The sequence below is a fragment of the Mchenga conophoros genome, linkage group LG9 (genome assembly GCF_057382185.1).
Source record: "Mchenga conophoros isolate Kocher_MC1m ecotype Shallow Benthic linkage group LG9, M_conophoros_male_GT1.1, whole genome shotgun sequence".
Lineage (NCBI taxonomy): Eukaryota > Metazoa > Chordata > Actinopteri > Cichliformes > Cichlidae > Mchenga > Mchenga conophoros.
In genome coordinates, this window is record NC_140534.1 from 10713127 (window position 1) to 10734375 (window position 21249).

Consider the following 21249-nt stretch of genomic DNA (forward strand, 5'->3'; position numbering starts at 1 on the left):
ATAATGCAATGAATAACATGAACATTTTTAGTAAGGTTTGTTTGCTTGTTAACATTTTTCCCTTTAATGTTTTCATTAATAAAATCCAACCTTGAAGCATAACAAACCAACCTTCTACTTTCTTAAGTTCAAGCAAGTCTACAGTTTAAATAAAGGTCTAAAGTCACAAATATTATTCTGACAATAGAAATCCTAGAATAGTGGTAACACTCTGAATACACATGCCAATATAAATTTATCTCGCTGTCATGTGTTATTTTGCCGGGTTGTTTCCTCCCGTTGCCATGTAAACACAAAATAGTGTATATATATGAATATTTTCAAAAAATGCTCTGTGAGTTCCACATCATAACAGTTATTTACTGAGCAGCTCAGTTAGAACTTGCCACTCACACACTGAGCAGCACTCACTAACTTTCTATTTCTAAACAATTTGTTCACTTTTTATCTCAGGCATGTCTGAAAAGACATCAAATAACTTTTTCCATCGCTTTAAAGATTTGATTCAGAGAAAGCGCACAGGTGGAGATGTAAGTAACTAAACATACTCATTCTTGACTTCTCTGCTGATCAAATGTAAATGTTTCTGAGAGATGTGTTATATTTTGCTGCTTTGCACAGTGTAATTTTTGTGTAAGTCACTGTAGACAGAGCAACTGTCAGCGCTTCACCACAGAGTCCAGGATCCTGGACTTTCACAAAGCTCAGAGCAGTAAGACAAATGTGTTCTTTCAACAGGCAGACACATTGCATATCGCACAGAGACCCAGAGATTATGCTGTGCATCTCCCACCTTTACCTGAGCAATGCGCAGGCTCTCCACAGAGAGTCCAGGGAAGCTGGAACTGTTTGGATGACCCCTTTTGGAATCAGGAGGACCCTGAAAGAAGTCTGAGTAGCCTCAGCTCTGCAGACACACACACACCAAGTGATCTGAGGGCCATTCCTTTCATTGTTAGTCCTGTTGAGATGACACCGCTCACTCCAGTTCCTCCACCTCCTCGAGCAGCTTGTCCATCGCAATTGCCTGTTTTCTCTGCTAAACATTCAGGAGCAGGTCGGTTCAAAGGTGATGCTTTTCTTTAGTGGTTACACCTGCTGTTAATCAGTTAGTTTAGATTTTAAAATTTGACACTGTAGATTATCTATTTTAATGCTAAATTACACATTCTTGCTGTCCATTCATTTTATATGCTTTTTTGAAGAAAAAAAAATCAGGAAGAAAAATGTTTATTGTTGTTTTTGTAAGATGTCAATTTGTAGTTATTTAGTTATTTTTTTGTCTAAACAGACACGAAGGTCATTCGTGGAATAAGAGTCTTGACAGCAAAAGACAAATTTGGGCCTATTTTGGAAAAACTGCAGCATTTCCAGGATGGGATTGTAACCTCACCTGGACACACAGTACCAACCAAAACATTTACTGCAGTAAAGCCTTTGACTCCAAAACCTCCAACAGTTCCCATACCGCAAAAACGAGGACCTCGGCCTGGGACGCTGCTGCGCCGTGCAAAAGTCGTCCCTATAGACGGTAAGTGGTTTTCCTCAGTAACTGTAGAAGATGCTGAATAATCAAACTTTAAATTAAGAGATTTTTTAAAAAGATTTTAATGAACAATTAATCACTGCATCATGCTTCGAATTAGAAGAAATGACAGTTTCTTTTTACTAACCTCGTTGATTATCAGACAAGAAAGCAGACAGTCAGTGCAGTCAGAATAATCCAAGAGAGAGCAGGGTCAAACTCCCGCCTGTAGCTACACCTGTAGAGAGCCTGTCCCACAGCTTTAGTCTGCTGTCTTCAGACGACTGGTAAGAAACGTAGTAAGGAGACATTAAATACTGCACAGAAACAGTGCTGCATAATGTGGCTGTGTTATTTGTGGTGTTCCTGAAGTCGTGTTCAATGTTGTGTTGTGTAAATACAGGATTAAGAAAAGACAGGGCTTGCAAACTATTCAGTCTCTGGCAAAGCACCACTCGGACATCCTGAAGACTAAACTACATGAAGTGTGTCTGGTCCTCATTGAGGAGGTATTGCACACTTTATGTTTCTTATATGCGTTTCATGCAGCTAGTTTCCCTTCAAGTGCATACTACAGCCTCAACTGATGATTTTCACTCACATTTTAGGTGAAAAACCAACGCTCAGCAATAGCCTTTGAGGCCATACATGCCATCAATGAGCTCTACATTCAGCTCCAGAGAACAATGGACCCAGAAGTTGAAACAACAGGCCGAGCTCTATTGCTGAAGCTTGCAATGACCAACAACAACTTTCTACATCAGGAGGTCAATCTGGCGCTTGATGCCATGGTGGAAAATTGCAGCCATGGACGGATTCTGAGCGCTCTGTTTAACACAGGACTGACGTAAGAGGAGAGAAGAAGCTGTAGTGATTTTATTAGAAGACATGAAAGAGAGATCATGTTCACTGAGTTGTGTGTCTAATATTGTCCTTGCTCAGCCATCGCTGTGTTGCAGTGAGGAATAGCACGGCTCAACACCTGCACCAGCTGGCTGACAAACTTGGAGCAGCCGTCACCCTGAAAACAGGAACCTTCACTGAAAGATTTCTAATTGCTGCCTCTAGAATGGCAGGGGATGCTGCACCTGAAGCCAGGTGGGTACTTTTAAATGGGTTTGAAGTGCATCAATGTTTTATTTTCTGTGAGTTTACACAATTAATGAAAATTAATGACAACTGTAATCTTCCACAGGTACCATGGGCGAACAATCATTGAGAAACTGACCCTTCACAAGGACTTTATGAATTTGTGGGTGAAGATTGTCCCTGAAAAAGACAGGCGTCCTGTGGAGAAGAGCCTGAAAAAGACAGGCGTCCTGTGGAGAAGAGCCTGAAAAAGACAGGCGTCCTGTGGAGCGCCTGAAATTCAAAAGACATCTGTCCAAAAGTAAGAAAATGTCACACTTCAAGACTGACTGATGGCTTGGACCACTGGAACTATCATCTTCATGTTTTTTCTCTTTCCTTTCTTTCCAGACTGCCGGGATTTCTTGGACGCGTGTTTAACCAAAGTCCCGGAGACGCGGCCGACGCTGGAGGAGCTACAGCATCACACTTGGCTGAGATAAGCCTATCACACACACACACAAACACACACAATTCAGACGTTATCATTTATGTGTGATGTATGAATTACCTTTCTTTTTTTCAGGAAATAATTTTTTTTAATTGGCCCACTTTAAATTTCAGTGTTTTGGAATTCCTGTAACCCCCCCCAGCCATCCCAGGAAAGGGGATCTCTCTTTGAATGGGCTTTCCCGAGGTTTCTTCCCGTCAGTCTGGCCCCCCCAGGGGAGTTTTTCCTCGTCTTCATAGAGAGCTTGGGCTGGCTCAGGAGCTCCATCAAAACTGTCTTTATTTAATTACTCTAATGTAATCATATACTTTAAAGTAATCAAATAAAAGACAGTAAAAATCTGAAGACTTGAAGTAAACTTCCATTAAAATAAAACTTGTTTAATTCATCTTTGCTGAGGATACTGTGTTATTACTATTTCAAGGATTATGTCAGAACACCGGATACTGGTACCCATCCCTACCCATCACTAGGGAACAGAACAAACCAGACATCAATTACAACAAAAATGACACTGACCCAGCCAGCATGACTCGTCTGCCTTAAGAAATGTTTAGCAATATTACAAATTGGGTGATATGCCTTAAAGTAGCTTCTCATGTGTTCAGCATTGACCTGTATGCATTTTCCCCTTCTCAACCTCATACCAGTGATACTGAGTGGGGTGAGGGAGGAGTAGCTGTCTCTCATTTTTATAGATCCCATACTGGCCCATCAGGCCATTGATGGCAGAACTAGCTTTTCTGTTCCACTACTGGCCATGACCATTGCCTTTGAACATTGACTTGGCGTGATTTTTTTCTTCCACATCCCAAATGGTCAGCACTCTGGGCGTGGCACACGAGTGGCTGATTTAAAATGAAGCAGGTCTCTCTCTGAGAGTCATTGTGAACATTCAGAATGCTAGATCACTTTCTACATGCTCATTTTATGAAGTATTTGAGAGATTCCTTATCTATACTCTGTTTAGGGATGGGTATCGTTTAGGTTTTATCCGATACCGGTACTTTTGAAACTGTGCTGGTGCTTAAATGGTGCTCTAACCGTTGCTTCCTTCTCTCACCCCAACCGGTCGCAGCAGATGGCCCCGCCCCTCCCTGAGCCTGGTTCTGCTGGAGGTTTCTTCCTGTTAAACAGGAGTTTTTCCTTCCCACTGTTGCCAAAGTGCTGCTCATAGGGGGTCATATGATTGTTGGGTTTTTCTCTGTATCTATGAAGCGCCTTGAGGCGACTTTTGTTGTGATTTGGTGCTATATAAATAAAATTGAATTGAATTGAATTGCTTAAAGAATGGAGAACACAAACTTTGTCCAAAAACCTCTTATGTTTTTATTTTTAGCAGTCTCTTTTTTCTGCAAAATGATAACCAAGTTAGCCTTTTCTTTTGATACAACATACCTACTTTGTTTGGAACCGGTGAATAATGGAAAACATGTTTAGCTGTTTGTTTTTTTTGTAAAAAGATAACGGTGTTAGCTTTTTCTGCAGCTACAGGGCATGTATGGTATCACTCTATCAAACAAGAAGACAGTCGCATGTAACTACGACGGTGTTTGCTAGTTCACCTTACATGCATTAATGTAATAACGTGGTTAGCCTACTCAACGTAAATTACACACGAACAACATTAAGCTCCTCACGCAGAGAAGAACGGTTGCTGCTGCATCATCATCCGTCTGCTACACTGGCAGGGCTAGGGGCCAGGACTCTCCTCTTCGGGTTTTTGGGGGATGTTGCTAACTCCAGGTCCAATAACAGGCAACCCACCCGCAGCAGATGTGCTCGGTGTGAAGTCTCGCAGCAAGCTATCAAATACGATGCATTTCTCTGCTTTTAAAAAAACGCTATTGCGTTGCCAGGTGTTTCATTGGATTCGAGGTGTTACTTCCTTTGCACAGTATCACAGTATCACCTTAAAGCACTTGTTGCTGCTGAGTTTGCATATTTTGCTGTGAAGTACAGCCAGACTTTTGACCGCTTTGCCTTGGACATTTAATCTGTAGCTCTGCTCTCAAAGAACATACGTACCTGGACCCGCCTACTATCCTCGGAAACGTAAAATGATTGGCTAGAATCCAAAGTGTATGACATCTCAAGAAAAAAAAAAGCCACCCGTATCCGGTATACCCGCACCCAATGTTCCCTCTAATTTTTCATGTGTCTGAGCGAACACAGAAACTCCCTGAGCGATCCCTTGGACCACTGTGAGCAACAGCAGACGTGTGCACTGTGGTGACGCCAGCATTGAATCCATGCAAGTTACATGGTTTATTAAAATAATAAAATTACAGCATTTACATTTATGTTAGACTACTTTTAATTAACTATTTTAGCCCACTTACAATGAAAATTTAAAAAAACAAAACAAAAAAATCTTGTTCATGACCTGTGTAGCATGTTAACACTATTGGAAGTAAAAATAACTTGAACTCCAATTTTGAAAACACAAGTTTCTTTTGTTTTTTTTTCTTAAAGCTCTGACTTGTATTATGAGTCTGTGGTCTGGGAGAGAGTCTGTAACTCTGTCTGCAAAATACAGTAAATAATGACCAATGTTGGGTAATTAATTATATAGTTCTTCAAAAAAGTAACTGAGTTATGCAAACAACAAAGTTTTTTGCAGCTGTTTACCTAAAAATGCAGCCAAGGCGTTTTTTTAAATAAACATTTTAAATTATTTAGAGAACAATCATCAAATTGCATCAAATCTGATGCCACACAAATTATTTGTGCCACTCCAAAAATAATTTCTGTCAACTATGAGATGAAGGAGAACAACAGCCTGATACCTGCAGGCCTGACAGCAGCAGATGTGTCACTGCTGTAACACCTGTAACACTCAGCAGTCGCCTCATTGTTCTGACACACACTAAACGTCGCCACGCCGCTTTGCTCGCTAAAACACCGGTGTCGGCACATAAGGACGCTGTCAGAGCCTGTCAACGACATTGATTAGCTGCGTATATACGAATGTGAATCGCATTACTGGCTGGATCCCATACGGGAGCAGCCAGTCACTGACTAACACTGCAAAACAGACTTGTTAAAGTATTGATTTTAATTTCAATTCAGGTTAGATTTTTTTTTTTGTGCGCAACGCAGATTTTCTGTGCGCAGAGACCGTGCCAGCAGTGCGCAATTGTGCACACACACAGCTTCGAGGGAACATTGCCGGTACCCATTCCTAACTCTGTTCCACATGTGTTATGTTTCCTTCAGGATTAGCTAAATAAGAGAGGATTATTTTCCATTTATTAAACTGCATTTAGCTACTCTTTCGTATCACATTTACTTTGGGAATGCACCAATTGGTCCACATCCTGTTTATGCAGGGCCCACTTTTAAACGGTAAATTGCTGAAAATGTAGCCATATATAGCGCTTTTCTGTGTCTTGCACTCCTTTGCATAGATTGAAGCATCTGTGTGTTCCTGTTTTGTTGAGTGTATCTGTCTGTGTGGCTGTTGAAGGCTACTGAGAGTGTGACCTTCACAGCTCACCAGAGGACCATCTATTACATTTGTTAGGTTATGCGTTTTTGATATTATTGCATCCTCACTGGCACACTCAGTCCTTAGTGTGGGCTTACCCTGCTCCATACCTTGTTAAGGATAAAGAACTTACAACCTGGAAGTAGATTATATCTCCCATAGTGAGATACAGAGAATGGTTGCTTACCAGGGTAACTCTGGTTTTCTGAAACCCAGGTGATGTTTGGTTTTCACCTCCAAACAATCGCAGTCAGAGATCAGGTGAAAGAGGAAAGAGCAGAGAGCGTCAAAATAAAAGGGAAATTATGGGAGCAAACACCAGAGTTTAACAATTGTTCATCACTAAATACAGTACAGATATTTTAATAAGGAGAGGTTATTTGAAAGAATGAAATTGATTTACTGATGAACAGAATTTAAACAGGTGATTTGCCGTTAGACTCAGATGGCCTATCTCAGCGGAACAGAACCCCGTCTGTGAAAAGGATTAGAGCAGGAGCCCCGAGAGCCTGGAAGCTGGTGGTGGAATGGTTGAATGGAGCATGAGTGATGAGATGAGGCGTGTACAAGGAAGAATAACCGAGGACACAGCATGAATGCTGATTGGCCTGGAGAAGGTGATTGGACTAGACCACTTCAGGAACGCCTTTAGCCACACCTCACCAGGTGTAGACAATCGGCAGTTAAACCTAGGCAACACCTGAAGACAACTGCATTTCCACTGTAAGGAGTGTAAGGGTTGCAATGGGCTGTAACAAAGGACAAGCACAGATGAGTCCACTATCATAGACTGGAACATCATTCATAACTTTTTATGTTATAAAGGGGGTGGCAGTAGAGCTTCTGTGATTGGTCACATCAGAGAGTGCTTGGTTATCAGAGAGTTACCATAGTAACCAAAGGTTTTAAAGATTGCAATATAGCTATTGTTGTCCAGAGGGGCCGATGGTGCGATATGGCAGCCTCGCTTCTGTCAGTCTGCCCCAGGGCAGCTGTGGCTACAACTGTAGCTGCCTCCACCAGTGTGTGAATGTGAGAGTGAATGAATAGTGGCATTGTAAAGCGCTTTGGGTGCCTTGGAAAGCGCTATATAAATCCAATCCATTATTATTATTATTATTATTATCAAATCAACAAAATATTAAAGAATCATTAAATATGTGGAATAGTTCATTCTTTCCTTTTTTCATCAGTGGTTTACACACTGGCTTGCAGGCAAAATGTCACTGGTTCGATTGCAACCGGAGATACAAATCAGGGTTGTGCCTGGAAGGGCATCTGGTATAAAACTCTGCCGTATCAAAAGATGCTGAGCTATCAGGTGTGGTGACCCCTTGTGACAAGGGAGCAACTGAAAGTGAAACACTGTTTTGCTTTGTCTTTGTGTAAAGTGTCCTTGAGTGTTTTGAAAGGCGCTTAATAAAATGTATTATTATTATTATTATTATTAATGTTTTGTATAGAATCATAACAAAATGTGAAAAGTTCAAAAGACTATGCGGCTGTTTAGCTGTGCCTGTCCGTCTGCCATCAGCTGAGAGAGATGCCGGTCAACTCTCTGGAGAAGCCGTGGACGGTAGACCCCTCTGAGGTGGCAGAGCGGCGGGATCTTAGGGACAGTCGCCTGGTGTTCAGCATCGATCCACGCGGCTGTGAAGATGTAGACGACACGCTGTCTGTACACAAGCTCCCCAACAGAAGGCTGGAGCTGGGAGTTCACATTGCTGATGTCACTCACTTTGTCAAAGAGGGTTCGCTCACAGACTTGGAGGCACGTTCAAGGTGAGGAACTGGTTGGAGTGGTTGGGTAGAGTAGGTGGGATATAAAAGGATAAAAGAAAATTACAGCATCTTGCATAAGTGTTCAGAGGAACTTTCAGAAGTACAAAGAGGCAAGAAAGTTGTTGCCTGAATTAATGTTGCATCAGCAGCATGCCTTGTAGCGCAATTATAAATAACACAGAGCCACCTTAAATAAGGCTCGTGTCTGATGTGAAGCATTAAGCCTTAAATGTCTATCATTTAATCACATGTAGAAGGACTTCACAGGGTCCATGATGGCTTTGAAAGTATCACTGGCACCAGGAATTGAACCAATGGTCAGCACGTGTTGGTTCAATCCCTGATGCCTTCGGGCTTCATGTTAAAGTCACCTTGCACAAAATACTTAACCCCCAAATTTCCCTGGATGCATCCGTTAGTGTGAGTGTGCATGTGAGAGAAAATGCTTAAAGGTATAGACTAACGCGCTGTATGAATATGTGTGCGAATGGACGAATGCTGGTCGTGCTAAAAGGTGGTTGGGGTTCTCACAGTAGAGAACTGCTACACACAGAACACAGTGGTCCATGTTGTTACGAAGAACTTGTGCTCATTTTGAGTACGATGCCATTAACAGGACAGGGGAATGTTTCCGCTGTGGGAAAGCCTGAGTGATTTTCACTGTGGCCTTCATAAACATATATTACTACGGGACATGGCAGCCATACTTGTACACAACATTCAACCAGAAGGTCATGCAGCAAAAAAAGGAAAAATGAGTCCGCTTCCAACTAAATTAGTTTTATTCTACTGAGTGGTAGAAGTAAAGAACAGTGTGTCACACATCATTTGTTTTCAGATCCCCTTTGTACAGTTACGGGTGTCAGGAAAACACCGGAGGTCACATGATGGCATGTGACCTTGAGTACCTGATGTTAATGGTTTGTCTATAATTGGCTTTCAGTGCATCTTATTAATAAAGAGGATGATGATACAAGACAGTTGAACCACAGTAATAGAACAAGAAGATATTCATCTGTGTTTATGTCCAGATATATGCACATGTTCTGATTTATTTATTTATTTTGTGCTGTATTGTACAAATGAATAAAACTGAGTTTAAAATATCTGCAGTAAATGAAGTGAAGGTCGGGGCTGCAAAAGTAATGCTTGCACTTGATCTCCACAAATTTTCCTTCCTGGGAACATGCAGCGATGACACCATGTGACAGGGAAGCAGCCCAAAAAAATTTGTGTCACAGCTGAACGGCCGACAAATCTGCAGCAAATGCATTCTGCTGTCATCTCGGTGTAATCTCGCTATAATCCAAAATCTCTACGGAATTCTTTCAGCACCTTGTTGAGTCTTGGAAGTGAAGAAAGGAGTGTTCAGAAGGCAGAAGTGTCTAACCCAGTGCTAATAAAATGTATCTGATAAAGTGTAGTCTGCAGATAAATTAGTAAGAAGGTCCATGAAGTGCATGTCGTTTTTTAAAGGCAGCAGCAGCAGCAGCAGCAGCATGTACAGAAGATGATTGAGAGCCGAGTGAGGAGAGAAACTCCGTGTAGACTGTTAACAACGTGCACTTATAAAATAATACTGAAATCTTACTATATATTTTTTATGTTGTGATTTTTAATGTAGTTTTGGTCCTCTGCTTTCTCTCTGACTTACTCTAAAATTCCATTTTACATTTCATAGCTGTCCACAAAGCAGCGTGCAGATCACCCACCTGTCCAGCTCGCCTCCACACTTTAAAGAAGTAAATTAAAATCTCATGATTGTGGTTTGAAGCCTTAAATTCTATTTCAGAAAATGGGGAATATTTATTAAATCATAAGAAAAACATTTTGCTTATTTATTTCATCCTTCCTGACTTATTAATAAACAGAAGGATGAAAATGACAAAGGTGGAACAAACTCTGAATATTTAGTACTTATTTTCAAATTATGTCTCACTTTTGATTAGAAAGAAGATGATAAAGCTGCTGCTTTGATCTCATTGCCTTTTTATATTTATTATGTCACTTCTTAAGGGCTACAACCTACTACCTGGCAGACCGCAGGTACGACATGCTGCCTGCTATTCTCAGCGCAGACCTTTGCTCACTGCTGGGAGGTGCTGACAGGTTAGTAGACTTCCCATCACACGTTTCATTTTCATATGCTTAAAATGCATGCTAGTTGTGTAACTGACACTTTCAAATTCAGGTATGCAATGAGCGTGCTTTGGGAGCTTGACGCAGAATCCCTTGAAGTCCAAGAGGTCTGGTATGGTCGTACACTCATCCGCTCCTCCTATCAGCTCCACTACGAGCTGGCTCAGGCGCTCCTCAACGGAGAACAGGTTGAGGTAGCGGAACTGGCCAACCTGGGTCCTCAGGAAAAGGGTTCTAAGCTAGCTCAACTCACTGAGGCACTTGAGATGCTCACACATGTAGCCAGACATCTTCGGGCAAAGAGGGACAGAGGAGGAGCGCTGGAGCTGGAAGGAGTGGAGGTATGATTGGTTTCTTGTATCTTCATAGAGTATTTTGTGTGTTTTGGTAATGTGTGTACTTAACAGTAAGACTATATAAATAAAGACTGCAAACATTTAAGGTTCATGTTCTTAATTGAAAGCGTAAGCATGTTATAGCTGAGTGTCTAACCCTAACACATCGTCATTACTGACGTCTAACATACGACACAAAATGATTCAATGAATCTGAAGTGAATCAAACAAAGTAAACCGTGCACATAGCTTCAGTGGAGAGAAATCCATTCTGCACATTAAAAACTGGAACCACTATCTTTCTCGCACATTTCAGCTGCAGAAGATTCTCCCTTCTAAGCTTCTGTCTAAGTGAAAGTTTGACTTAACCTCTGTGTTTGGTCATTTTGTCAGATGACATCATGGTTAGAAAATTCAGTATCAGTCACCCCGAAACACTTCATACAGCCGAGGGGAGGAAATCAGGTCAAAAGACACCTGTGGAAAAGGGCCAGGGATTAATGATAACTAATGATTAAATGGAGATTGGTCTATAAACATGTAGTCAGTGATAATGATGACAAAGAGGTGATGATGATGTTCGGCGTCATCATGAGAATCCCCCAGCTGCCACGGTCTATTGCAGCATAACTAAGGGAGGATTCAGGGTCACCTGGTCCAGCCCTAACTATATGCTTTAGCAAAAAGGAAAGTTTGAAGCCTAATCTTAAAAGTAGAGATAGTGTCTGTCTCCTGAATCCAAACTGGAAGCTGGTTCCACAGAAGAGGGGCCTGAAAACTGAAGGCTCTGCCTCCCATTCTACTTTTAAATACTCTAGGAACAACAAGTAGGCCTGCAGAGCGAGAGCGAAGTGCTCTAATAGGGTGATATGGTACTACAAGGTCATTAAGATAAGATGGGGCCTGATTATTTAAGACCTTGTATGTGAGGAGCAGGATTTTGAATTCAATTCTGGATTTAACAGGAGAAATCTGCTCTCTCTTTCTAGTCCCTGTCAGGACTCTTGCTGCAGCATTTTGGATCAGCTGAAGGCTTTTCAGTGAGTTTTTTGGACATCCTGATAATAATGAATTACAGTCGTCCAGCCTGGAAGTAATAAATGGTAAATGCCCTGTATTTATATAGCGCTTTACTAGTCCCTAAGGACCCCAAAGCGCTTTACATATCCAGTCATCCACCCATTCACACACACATTCACACAATAAATGCATGAACTAGTTTTTCAGCGTCACTCTGAGACAGGATATTTCTAATTTTAGAGATGTTGCGCAAATGGAAGAACGCAGTCTTACATATTTGTTTAATATGTGCGTTGAAGGACATGTCCTGGTCAAAAATGACTCCAAGGTTCCTCACAGCGTTACTGGAGGCCAAGGTAATGCCATCCAGAGTAAGAATCTGGTTAGATACCATATTTCTAAACTTTTCAGGGACGAGTACAATAACCTCAGTTTGATCTGAATTAAGAAGCAGAAAGTTAGCGGCCATCCAGGTCTTTAAGTCTTTAAGACATTCCTGCAGTGTAACTCATTGGTGTGTGTTATCTGGCTTCATGGACAGATAGAGCTGGGTGTCATCTGCATAGCAGTGAAAATTTATGCTATGTCTTCTAATGATGCTGCCTAGGGGAAACATGTATAATGTAAACAGAATTGGTCCTAGCACTGAACCCTGTGGAACTCCATAATTAACCTCAGTGTGTGAAGAGGACTCTCCATTTACATGCACAAATTGGAGTCTATTCGATAGATATGTCACAAACCAAACTGTACACTGGTAAACTGTTACAATAAAAAAAGACCGTAATTTTCTTTACTCTTCTTTATTTATGTAACTTTTGTTTTCACTGGCAATTTAGTATTAGGTTAGGACAAAAAACAAATTAGGAAGGTTAAAGACAGAACATTACTAGATTGTGGTTTTAATTAAAATGTAGCCTTTGACAATGCTGAACACATGAGAAGCTACTTTAAGGCATATCACCCAATTTGTAATATTGCTAAACATTTCTTAAGGCAGACGAGTCATGCTGGCTGGGTCAGTGTCATTTTTGTTGTAATTGATGTCTGGTTTGTTCTGTTCCCTAGTGATGGGTAGGGATGGGTACCAGTATCCGGTGTTCTGACATAATCCTTGAAATAGTAATAACACAGTATCCTCAGCAAAGATGAATTAAACAAGTTTTATTTTAATGGAAGTTTACTTCAAGTCTTCAGATTTTTACTGTCTTTTATTTGATTACTTTAAAGTATATGATTACATTAGAGTAATTAAATAAAGACAGTTTTGATGGAGCTCCTGAGCCAGCCCAAGCTCTCTATGAAGACGAGGAAAAACTCCCCTGGGGGGGCCAGACTGACGGGAAGAAACCCCGGGAAAGCCCATTCAAAGAGAGATCCCCTTTCCTGGGATGGCTGGGGGGGGTTACAGGAATTCCAAAACACTGAAATTTAAAGTGGGCCAATTAAAAAAAATTATTTCCTGAAAAAAAGAAAGGTAATTCATACATCACACATAAATGATAACGTCTGAATTGTGTGTGTTTGTGTGTGTGTGTGAGATAGGCTTATCTCAGCCAAGTGTGATGCTGTAGCTCCTCCAGCGTCGGCCGCGTCTCCGGGACTTTGGTTAAACACGCGTCCAAGAAATCCCGGCAGTCTGGAAAGAAAGGAAAGAGAAAAAACATGAAGATGATAGTTCCAGTGGTCCAAGCCATCAGTCAGTCTTGAAGTGTGACGTTTTCTTACTTTTGGACAGATGTCTTTTGAATTTCAGGCGCTTTTTGAGGAAGCTCGTGGTGTTAAAGTCCCCGGCATGAAGCGCTTCGTACAGAACCACTCCCATTTGCCATACCGTGGTGGGTCCACACCTGTAGCAACTGCGCCCGTACCACTCGGGAGGGGAGTAAATTTCTGTACCTAATAAACAGACACAATTGCAATTTCTTCTAAAACAAAAGGCGAAAATTGTGACATCTGTGAAGAGCAAGAGCAGAATATGTTACCATAGAAGACGCGGTACTGCGACTGCTCCTTAACAAAGCAGCTCAGTCCAAAGTCGATGATACGAACACGCGGTACATCTGAGCCGGTCTCAATTAGAATGTTCTCACTCTTGATGTCCCGGTGAAAGATGTGTTTATCCTCCAGGTGCTTCGCAGCATCAACCAGCTGCTTCAGAATGACCTGGAAATAGAGCAGGGCGATATGACCAAAAATATTTATCACGATATACATTTGAAAAGTTGTGATAACGATATAACTGACGATATAACTGACACTAGACAAAATACTTTACAACGCCACAACTTTATTAGTGCAAAAAACCCCATAAATGTATTTTCACTTAAACAAGCAGCTGTTTTTTTATGTGCATTAAAGTTATATAAAAATGTAACAGTGCAAATGCAAATTCCTCGCTGACAGTTTAACCAAAAGGCATTTCCAGTGGAAATTGGCCGACATATCCTCAGCATAACCATGTAAAATATCCACAAAGCTTAAAAAGAGGTTATACACACACAATACGGTAATATCACGTTGAGGTGCAGTACGTATCACTCCGCGAGGCGCCTGCCTACGATAGCCGTAATGCTCCGACAATCCATCGAGCGGTGCGGCTTTGTAGCTTAGCAAAGTCGCCGTGTACATAAAATCGTTTTGAGGTCAGTAAACACAACCAGAATTCATACATAAGGCACACGGGATTATAAGGGGCACTGTCGAGTTTCAGAAAAATCAAAGGATTGATTTTAAGTGTGCCGTATTTTCCAAACAACACGGTAATAACGGCGGCCCGCTAGCATGCGCTACCAAAAATCGTGCTTTGTTGTGTATCTGACGGACGAAAGCTAAACCAGTTCCACACCACTAAAGTTGCAGCATTTTTACAAACCAGTTCTGGTTCATCCGTTTCATTCAACGATCCACTTTTGCTCTTCTCTTTCTGCGTCACCGCCATCTGCGTATGTAAACATAGGCACTGCGCATGCGCGTTTTACCTATTCTAGCGCGATATTTCATTTTCCTATCGTTGCCCAAAATTACACCGGTATTACCGTGAATGGTATGATATAGCCCAGCCCTACCTGGAAACGATGAAAAAGACAATAATCAATCAATGGGTTAATGTTTCTCTAATACTCTGTGCTTTGATTGAATGATGTACAGTCTAAGACTCTTCTAAGGCAAGTCAACTTGCCTTGGCCTTGTCCTCTGGCAAAAATCCTCCATTTTCTTCTATGTATTTATCCAGGTCCACAGCGGGGACAGGTCTCTCCATCACCAGGATCAGCTCTCTGCCAAAGTCAAACCACTCCAACAGAGACACTGGGGCTGATGTTTCCACTGATCCATCTGCTTCAGCTGCAAGCTTCAGCATGATGGCAACTTCCACTGACACATTCTTCCCGTTATCATCCTGAAATATTTCAACAAAGTGGATGATGAGGCACAGACGTTCCACAGGTGAACGCTGCATGCAATCCACTAATGTAAAAACAATTCAAGTCTTGCACATTTACCTTCACTTTGCAGTACACTTTCCCCTTTGGGATGTGTTTGATGGCCACCTAAAAGACACAGGGCATTGATGAGCATTTCCTCAGTATGACATCATTAAAGGTGTAAAACAGCATACATCTCAGCTTACGATATTATCCCTTATCTGCATTACTGCCTGTCTTACTACCACCATCTGAACACTTACTGGTAAATGATCCTTTATGCGGTAGCCAGCAAACACTGCTCCACAGCCTCCTTCTCCAAGCCGGTGCTCCTCCACGTATCTTGCTTGGAAGTCACCTAAACAGACAAACACAAATTGGGTTTTACTACAGCTGTCACACAAATTACTCTCTGCTGTACCCTAAATGTTCATTTTGCTCTTCACCTGAATATAAGTACCTGGGTATGTGTCAGCCAGTCTTACAGGACTAACACAACCATTCACACTCGCATTTCTGCATTCACACCTATGGGCAATTTAGTGTTTCCAATTAACCTGTCACCACTAACTGCATGTCTTAAAATGCAGTTAGTGGTGATGTCATTAAAATGAATGCAACTTGTCTGCGTTGTTAACTATCCCCAAACACGGCACCTGCTTCCTGAAATGCTCAGAGTAGCTCATCTGCAACCAGTAACCAGCCGTGCTCAAAGTCTTTTAAACGACTTTCCTCCCCATTCTGATGCTCTGTTTGAAATGTTGAGTTGCATTCATAATCAAGCTGTTAGCTGTGTGCCCAGCTTAACCTAGCTACACATGTCTGTAGACATTGACCAGGGGTCAGCCTCATTATATCAGAGCTCTGCTGACAAAGCTGAAAGAGACGCAGCCTGTGACTTGAAATATGTGTCCAGCATAAACATGCAGGAGCGCTTTGGACAAACTTGATGAGCACTGTAAATAAGAAGTCCCACGTGAACTCGGGTTTCAGTCCAGTTTATTCCTGATTTGTGCTCACACAGCCATTTTAGAGTGTTGCATCATTAATGTGATGAGGCTTCACTTTGATAGCGTTAGGTGGACATCTGGTGAAACATACAGAGTTGTCATACTGAATCACTACTTACTGTTTTCCATTGAATTTAACGTACACAGCAAAGAGAAAAAAGCTTCATCGTGGACTCTCTTTGCAGTTTCACTTTGCAGAATCGCTGAATTTTCTATACATCATCTATATTAACTCAACTAGTGATCGGGGCATTTGTAGGCCTTTATTTCTTATTTCATCTGTTTGATCAGTACAAGTGTTCATTTTTAGTGTGAAACAGCTACTACATGTACTCTGAAATGTGCCACGTTAAAGTTAGTGCAGTATAGTGTTCACACATAGTCAACATGTTTCAGAAAAAAGCAATCTGCTGCTTTAGTTCACCAACTGGGCTTTTATTGTGAAACTCAAAGGATAACAAAGCCAGGTGTCATCCTCTTTCAATAATTTCAGATCAGGATCTTATGTTTAGGTCTAATGCATATTATCTGACAGACAAGTCTTTGTTTTATTTTGATTTTTACAAACAAGAGTGAATTTAAAAAATGAGCCAAAATGAACAAAGGAACATAAATTATGTTAGGAAAAGTCAACATACGTTGGTCTATTTTTTCTCCCTCGTGCTTCAGGGTTAACGTTCTCCTAACATCCCCACCATTCTCCCAAACTAATGAGAGGCTTTCTTGAGTGTAATTTATGATTTTATTGAATGTACTTGTTTTTGTAATGTGCGTTTGTGCAGATATTACAAGCGGCTGCAAACCCTTGTCAAAGACCCTCGACACGACTGCGTGCTGTTTGCCAATGAATTTCAGAAGTACTCTTACTGTCCACGAGAGAAGGGCGAGAGCCAGGAAAAATGGCAGACCAGGTCAGTGCTCATTATTTACCACACTCACTGAAGTGTACAGTCAAGTTGCTGCAGCACATGTAGCATAGAAATAGAGTCTATAGAGTCTTTTCCTTTCTCATTTTTTCCTCTTTGTCATGTTTTTTCTTCTACTTATACTTCTTTGACTTCATTTTGTTTTTCTGGGTCAAAGTGTGACGTTACATGTTTCACTAGGTGAAATTTGTAAATCTCATTAATTATAATGGAGATTATGCTAATAAAACATATTCAGTTCTTCAGTAAAGATGAAATACTTGCACCATGGGAAGTCCCCAATCTTGCCTATTGCAGCGTAACTAAGGGAGGATTCAGGGTCACTCAATCCAGCCCTAACTATAAATCAAAAAGGAAAGTTTTAATCCTAATCTTAATAGTGAGAGGGCGTCAGTCTCCCGTGTGCAAATAGGAAGCTGGTTCTACAAAAAAGGGCATGAAGGCTGATGCTCTGCCTCCCATTCTACTTTTGTAAACCCCACAAATAAGCCCGCAGCCTGAGAGTAAAGTGGGTGTGTAAAAGGGGTTTGATTATTCAAGACTTTTCTGTGTAAGAAGATTTTAAATTAAATTCTGGATTTAACAGGGAAGCCAGTATGGGAGAAATATGTTCTTTTGTTCTTGGACTGGATTAACTGAAGGTTTTTCAAATGATGCTTTTAGGACATCCTGATAATCATCCAATCACACAAAATGTCTTTGACTGCACCTGCTGACTACTTCTGCTCAGCAACTCTTGAAAGGAAATTGTGTTTCTAAAAATGTTAAGTCTCTGGGTTTAAAAAATATTTTGTGAAAGTGACATAAATGTATAGTTCACACGTGTGCAAAATTCATCTGGGAGATTTAAAAATGTAAACATTACATTTGAACTTTCTTTCAAATTGTGCAACAGGCCAGCGGTGCAGATGCATATGGCACTTAGAGCACACGTACTGGCTAAGATGTCAATCGAGCATTCATAGTGTTTTGTCCCAATAGGGGTTCAATGGGTAAAGGGGTCATTTTAACATTTTCAAAAATGTTTTTCCTCCACTTCAGGTAGAAAACAAGTGCAGGAACAAAGAAGTCAGGAGGACTTGTGAATGGCAGCTTAAAAGTGATTAATATTTATACCAGTTTAATAGAGAAAAGCACCAAAAGGATTTAATGAGTGTTTTTAATAATAGAGACTTGGTTGTAATGTTAATCACGATCTGACAAACTTTTATGTTGTGCCAACAAATGAAGCTAGAAGTGCAGTGTGTTCTCATGAAATGTGTTTATTATATAGATAAGGCACTCAATTATTTATTTTTTATATTCTTTCTGTGGAAGCACCATTTGAATTACAAGTAGTGTGAAATCATAACTTCCACCTACAAAACAGCAAAAACTTAGTGGGATATGTTAAAGATTATTGCTTTAGCGGGCAATTTGCTTTCATGCATCTTATGCTAAACTTGTGAGTTCATTTAATGTGTGTGTGTGTGGGTGTGTGTGTACTCAGCTGCAGTGTGGTACTACAACCACCTGGCAGGAATGATGAATATAGTGATGATCACTGAGGATCCTGAGGCCGTAGCTCAGTTCAGCAGCCTGACGTCTGGAGTGTACGTCATCTCCGTCCAGGTATATGAAATACCTTTATAATACCATCTACTCTATATCGGCTTCTTATATGTAGCCACCTTACAGGGATTTATCATCATGCATTTAGAGAAACACGTGGTTTGAACACCTAAAACTGAAAGTCAGCTCTTTGTGTTAAAGTCGTTGTGTTGGAGCCTATATGATGGAACAGTTGGTTGGTCTGTATTATTTCACTAATCTTCAGTGGGACTATTGTAGCATGTAGCAGGCATGGGTTTTTGAAACACTTACATTTTTGGCAGCAGTATTAGAACAGTCTCACTTAGAAGTGAAATTGGTGGTTGTTGTCAAACTTTCGGTCATTACACATGATTTCTTGGTTAAGTGACAAAATGTAAATATATGTGGCATTTAGTCTGTTTACATACGGAGAGCTGCACTTTGTTTTTCAATTCATGTCAGCCTAGCAAGCATGCTGTGGTTGTATAAAACACAGTGACAATGAGTCAGAAAACTATTAAACTAGTATGTAAATGAGAATTTCGCTAAAGGTGAAGGTCACAGCCTTGTTTGTAATTGCACTGATTGATCCGAGCTCTGTCAGAAAAAAACAGTTACACTTTTTACCTATTTGTCGATACACTGGTATCGCCATTTAAAATGGTCAATAAATGACAGTTAAAGTAAAGAAGAGAGGTTAGAAACAGCCTTTAGCCATGTTATGGGTATTGATATTATATGTTTGGCTTCACAGGTACTCTGCATCTTCCCTCTTGGCAACGTGTTTGGAACGCCGCAAACACGAGTCGGTCAGAGAGTAAACTCATTGCTCAATAAGGACTGATATCAAGTCTGATGTTTATTTAAAGGAAAAAGAGCAGTACATGCTAGTAGCCGTGAAATTAATATTACATCGCTTTCTATTGTGATACATTTTTGATACATTGCTGCCAGATTTGTATATTTTTATCCAAACATACGTACCCGGGTATTTTTGAAAACGCAGATTTTTCTATGTGTTTGCGCCTTTCGTCCACACGTAAACGGCGTTTTCGGTCACTGAAAACAGAGATTTTCAACCAGAATTGGTAGAATTCATTTAAATTGGTTGGTTTCCTAAAACGGTCGTGGCGTTTAAGCACGGTCCAACAATTAACAACAGGGTTGAGGTTGTTGCTTTGGGAAGCCCATTCCAAAAACTCGCTTTATTTATTCTGAAACCAGTTCTTATATCTATTTAACTATTATTGTAATACTAATACTGAGGACGTCTAACTGTATCAAAAGGTTTAAGCAGCTGGCTGTTGATTTGAGGTGAATTTGAAAGATTTTACTCTATTTCTCTTTCTCGAACCTGATAAGGTTAAGTGGAAGAGGATCCAAAACTTAGGCCCTTGAAGGGATGTTACTGGAACTAAGAAGGCCAACTGAAGTAATTTATTTCTTGACCTGTGTGTTTTTCCTTTGCCAGGATTATTTGCAAAGCTTCTGGTCAGATCTGCAGGCAGCCCATGAACTGTTTAGCTCCATTTCTCAGGCACAACAAGAGACAGAGGGCGACGATGGGGAGAAAGAGTTTCCCGAACATCTTCCCGCTGAAGTCCTGGAGGCTGGTATAAAGTCTGAACGTTACATTCAGGTAAAAATGTACCAACCTGTTGTTGGGTCTAACGCTCAAACCCCGCTGACTCAGCGCTTTCTTTTACTTGCTGCAAGGGGAGAAGGTCTTCATCTGATCTTAGCCCAACTCCAGCCTTCCCTCAAAGCCCTTTTATTAACTTCAGTGGTCACACAAACATCAACATTAATGATGCGACAGATAAGACACGCACATGTGAACGTGTGTCTCTGCAAGAGTGAACATGTGATGTGTGTGTATGTGAATGTGTCTCTGTGAGCATGTGATGTGATCAGTGATGTGTGTGTGTAGAAAACAGAGGTGAGCATTCATGCTAAAGATCTGATCATCTTGTGCAATGACAAACATATTGATCCACAATTCTCTAACTCCTGTTTTAAGTATACCGGATCTCTCTTTAAAACACGAGTTTAAAACAACTGCAGGAACAACGTTTAAATATTTTAGTAGCTTTAAGCCTGTTCATTTTTCAGAGAAACTGCAGGTACCTTTAATACATATACTAATCTATACTAACGAAATACACTGATGAGTGTAGGGAGTGTGCTGAGGAGGTAGGAGTATTTGAGGGGCTGACGAATAAAGAAAATGAGATGAAGAGCAGGACTGTTATTGAATGAAGAAGATATGAACTGTCTCTAAGTTTTCTTGCAGTTTAATTTTAAAGGAGAGAGACAGAAAAAACACATCATTATTATTATTATTATTTTAAAAAGTCATAAAGGGATTGGCAAGTTACTTTCAGTGAGTCCCCAAGCAAAACATGGCTTAGTATTTGGGGTAGAGACCTTTGTTGCCAGTGGTAAG

At 40.8% G+C, this 21249-nt stretch overlaps 3 protein-coding genes and 1 pseudogene across 4 annotated transcripts in view; 3 read left to right on the forward strand and 1 right to left on the reverse strand.

Annotated features, from left to right (window-relative positions):
* Window positions 1-356: 356 nt before the first annotated feature.
* Window positions 357-3492, forward strand: LOC146566781 (uncharacterized). 2 transcript variants are annotated; one of them, XM_085286372.1, is made up of 9 exons: window positions 357-530; window positions 739-1069; window positions 1292-1531; window positions 1689-1812; window positions 1929-2034; window positions 2134-2372; window positions 2468-2623; window positions 2721-2915; window positions 3005-3492. In XM_085286372.1, the coding sequence occupies exons 1-8, from the start codon at window positions 456-458 to the stop codon at window positions 2860-2862; spliced, it is 1413 nt and encodes a 470-aa protein (XP_085142498.1). In that variant the 5' UTR covers window positions 357-455; the 3' UTR covers window positions 2863-2915; window positions 3005-3492. The 2 variants fall into 2 exon arrangements, with proteins under 2 accessions (XP_085142498.1, XP_085142499.1); XM_085286373.1 differs by having other exon boundaries at window positions 361-530; window positions 739-1057.
* A 4178-nt stretch (window positions 3493-7670) lies between these two features.
* Window positions 7671-10862, forward strand: LOC146566782 (DIS3-like exonuclease 1 pseudogene; annotated as a pseudogene).
* Window positions 10863-13416: 2554 nt separating this feature from the next.
* LOC146566783 (DIS3-like exonuclease 1) overlaps window positions 13417-21249 on the forward strand; it is a 30422-nt gene continuing 22589 nt past the window's right edge. The window contains exons 1-4 of the mRNA XM_085286449.1: window positions 13417-15317; window positions 17088-17216; window positions 18721-18842; window positions 20275-20442. Of these exons, the coding sequence (XP_085142575.1) occupies window positions 15293-15317; window positions 17088-17216; window positions 18721-18842; window positions 20275-20442 (444 nt within the window). The 5' untranslated portion in view covers window positions 13417-15292. The remainder of the gene's footprint in view (window positions 15318-17087; window positions 17217-18720; window positions 18843-20274; window positions 20443-21249) is intronic.
* LOC146566784 (serine/threonine-protein kinase pim-2-like) lies at window positions 13418-15231 on the reverse strand. Its single transcript, XM_085285814.1, has 4 exons — window positions 15052-15231; window positions 13856-14036; window positions 13599-13769; window positions 13418-13509 (listed from the first exon to the last, which is right to left on the reverse strand). The coding sequence occupies exons 1-4, from the start codon at window positions 15229-15231 to the stop codon at window positions 13418-13420; spliced, it is 624 nt and encodes a 207-aa protein (XP_085141940.1).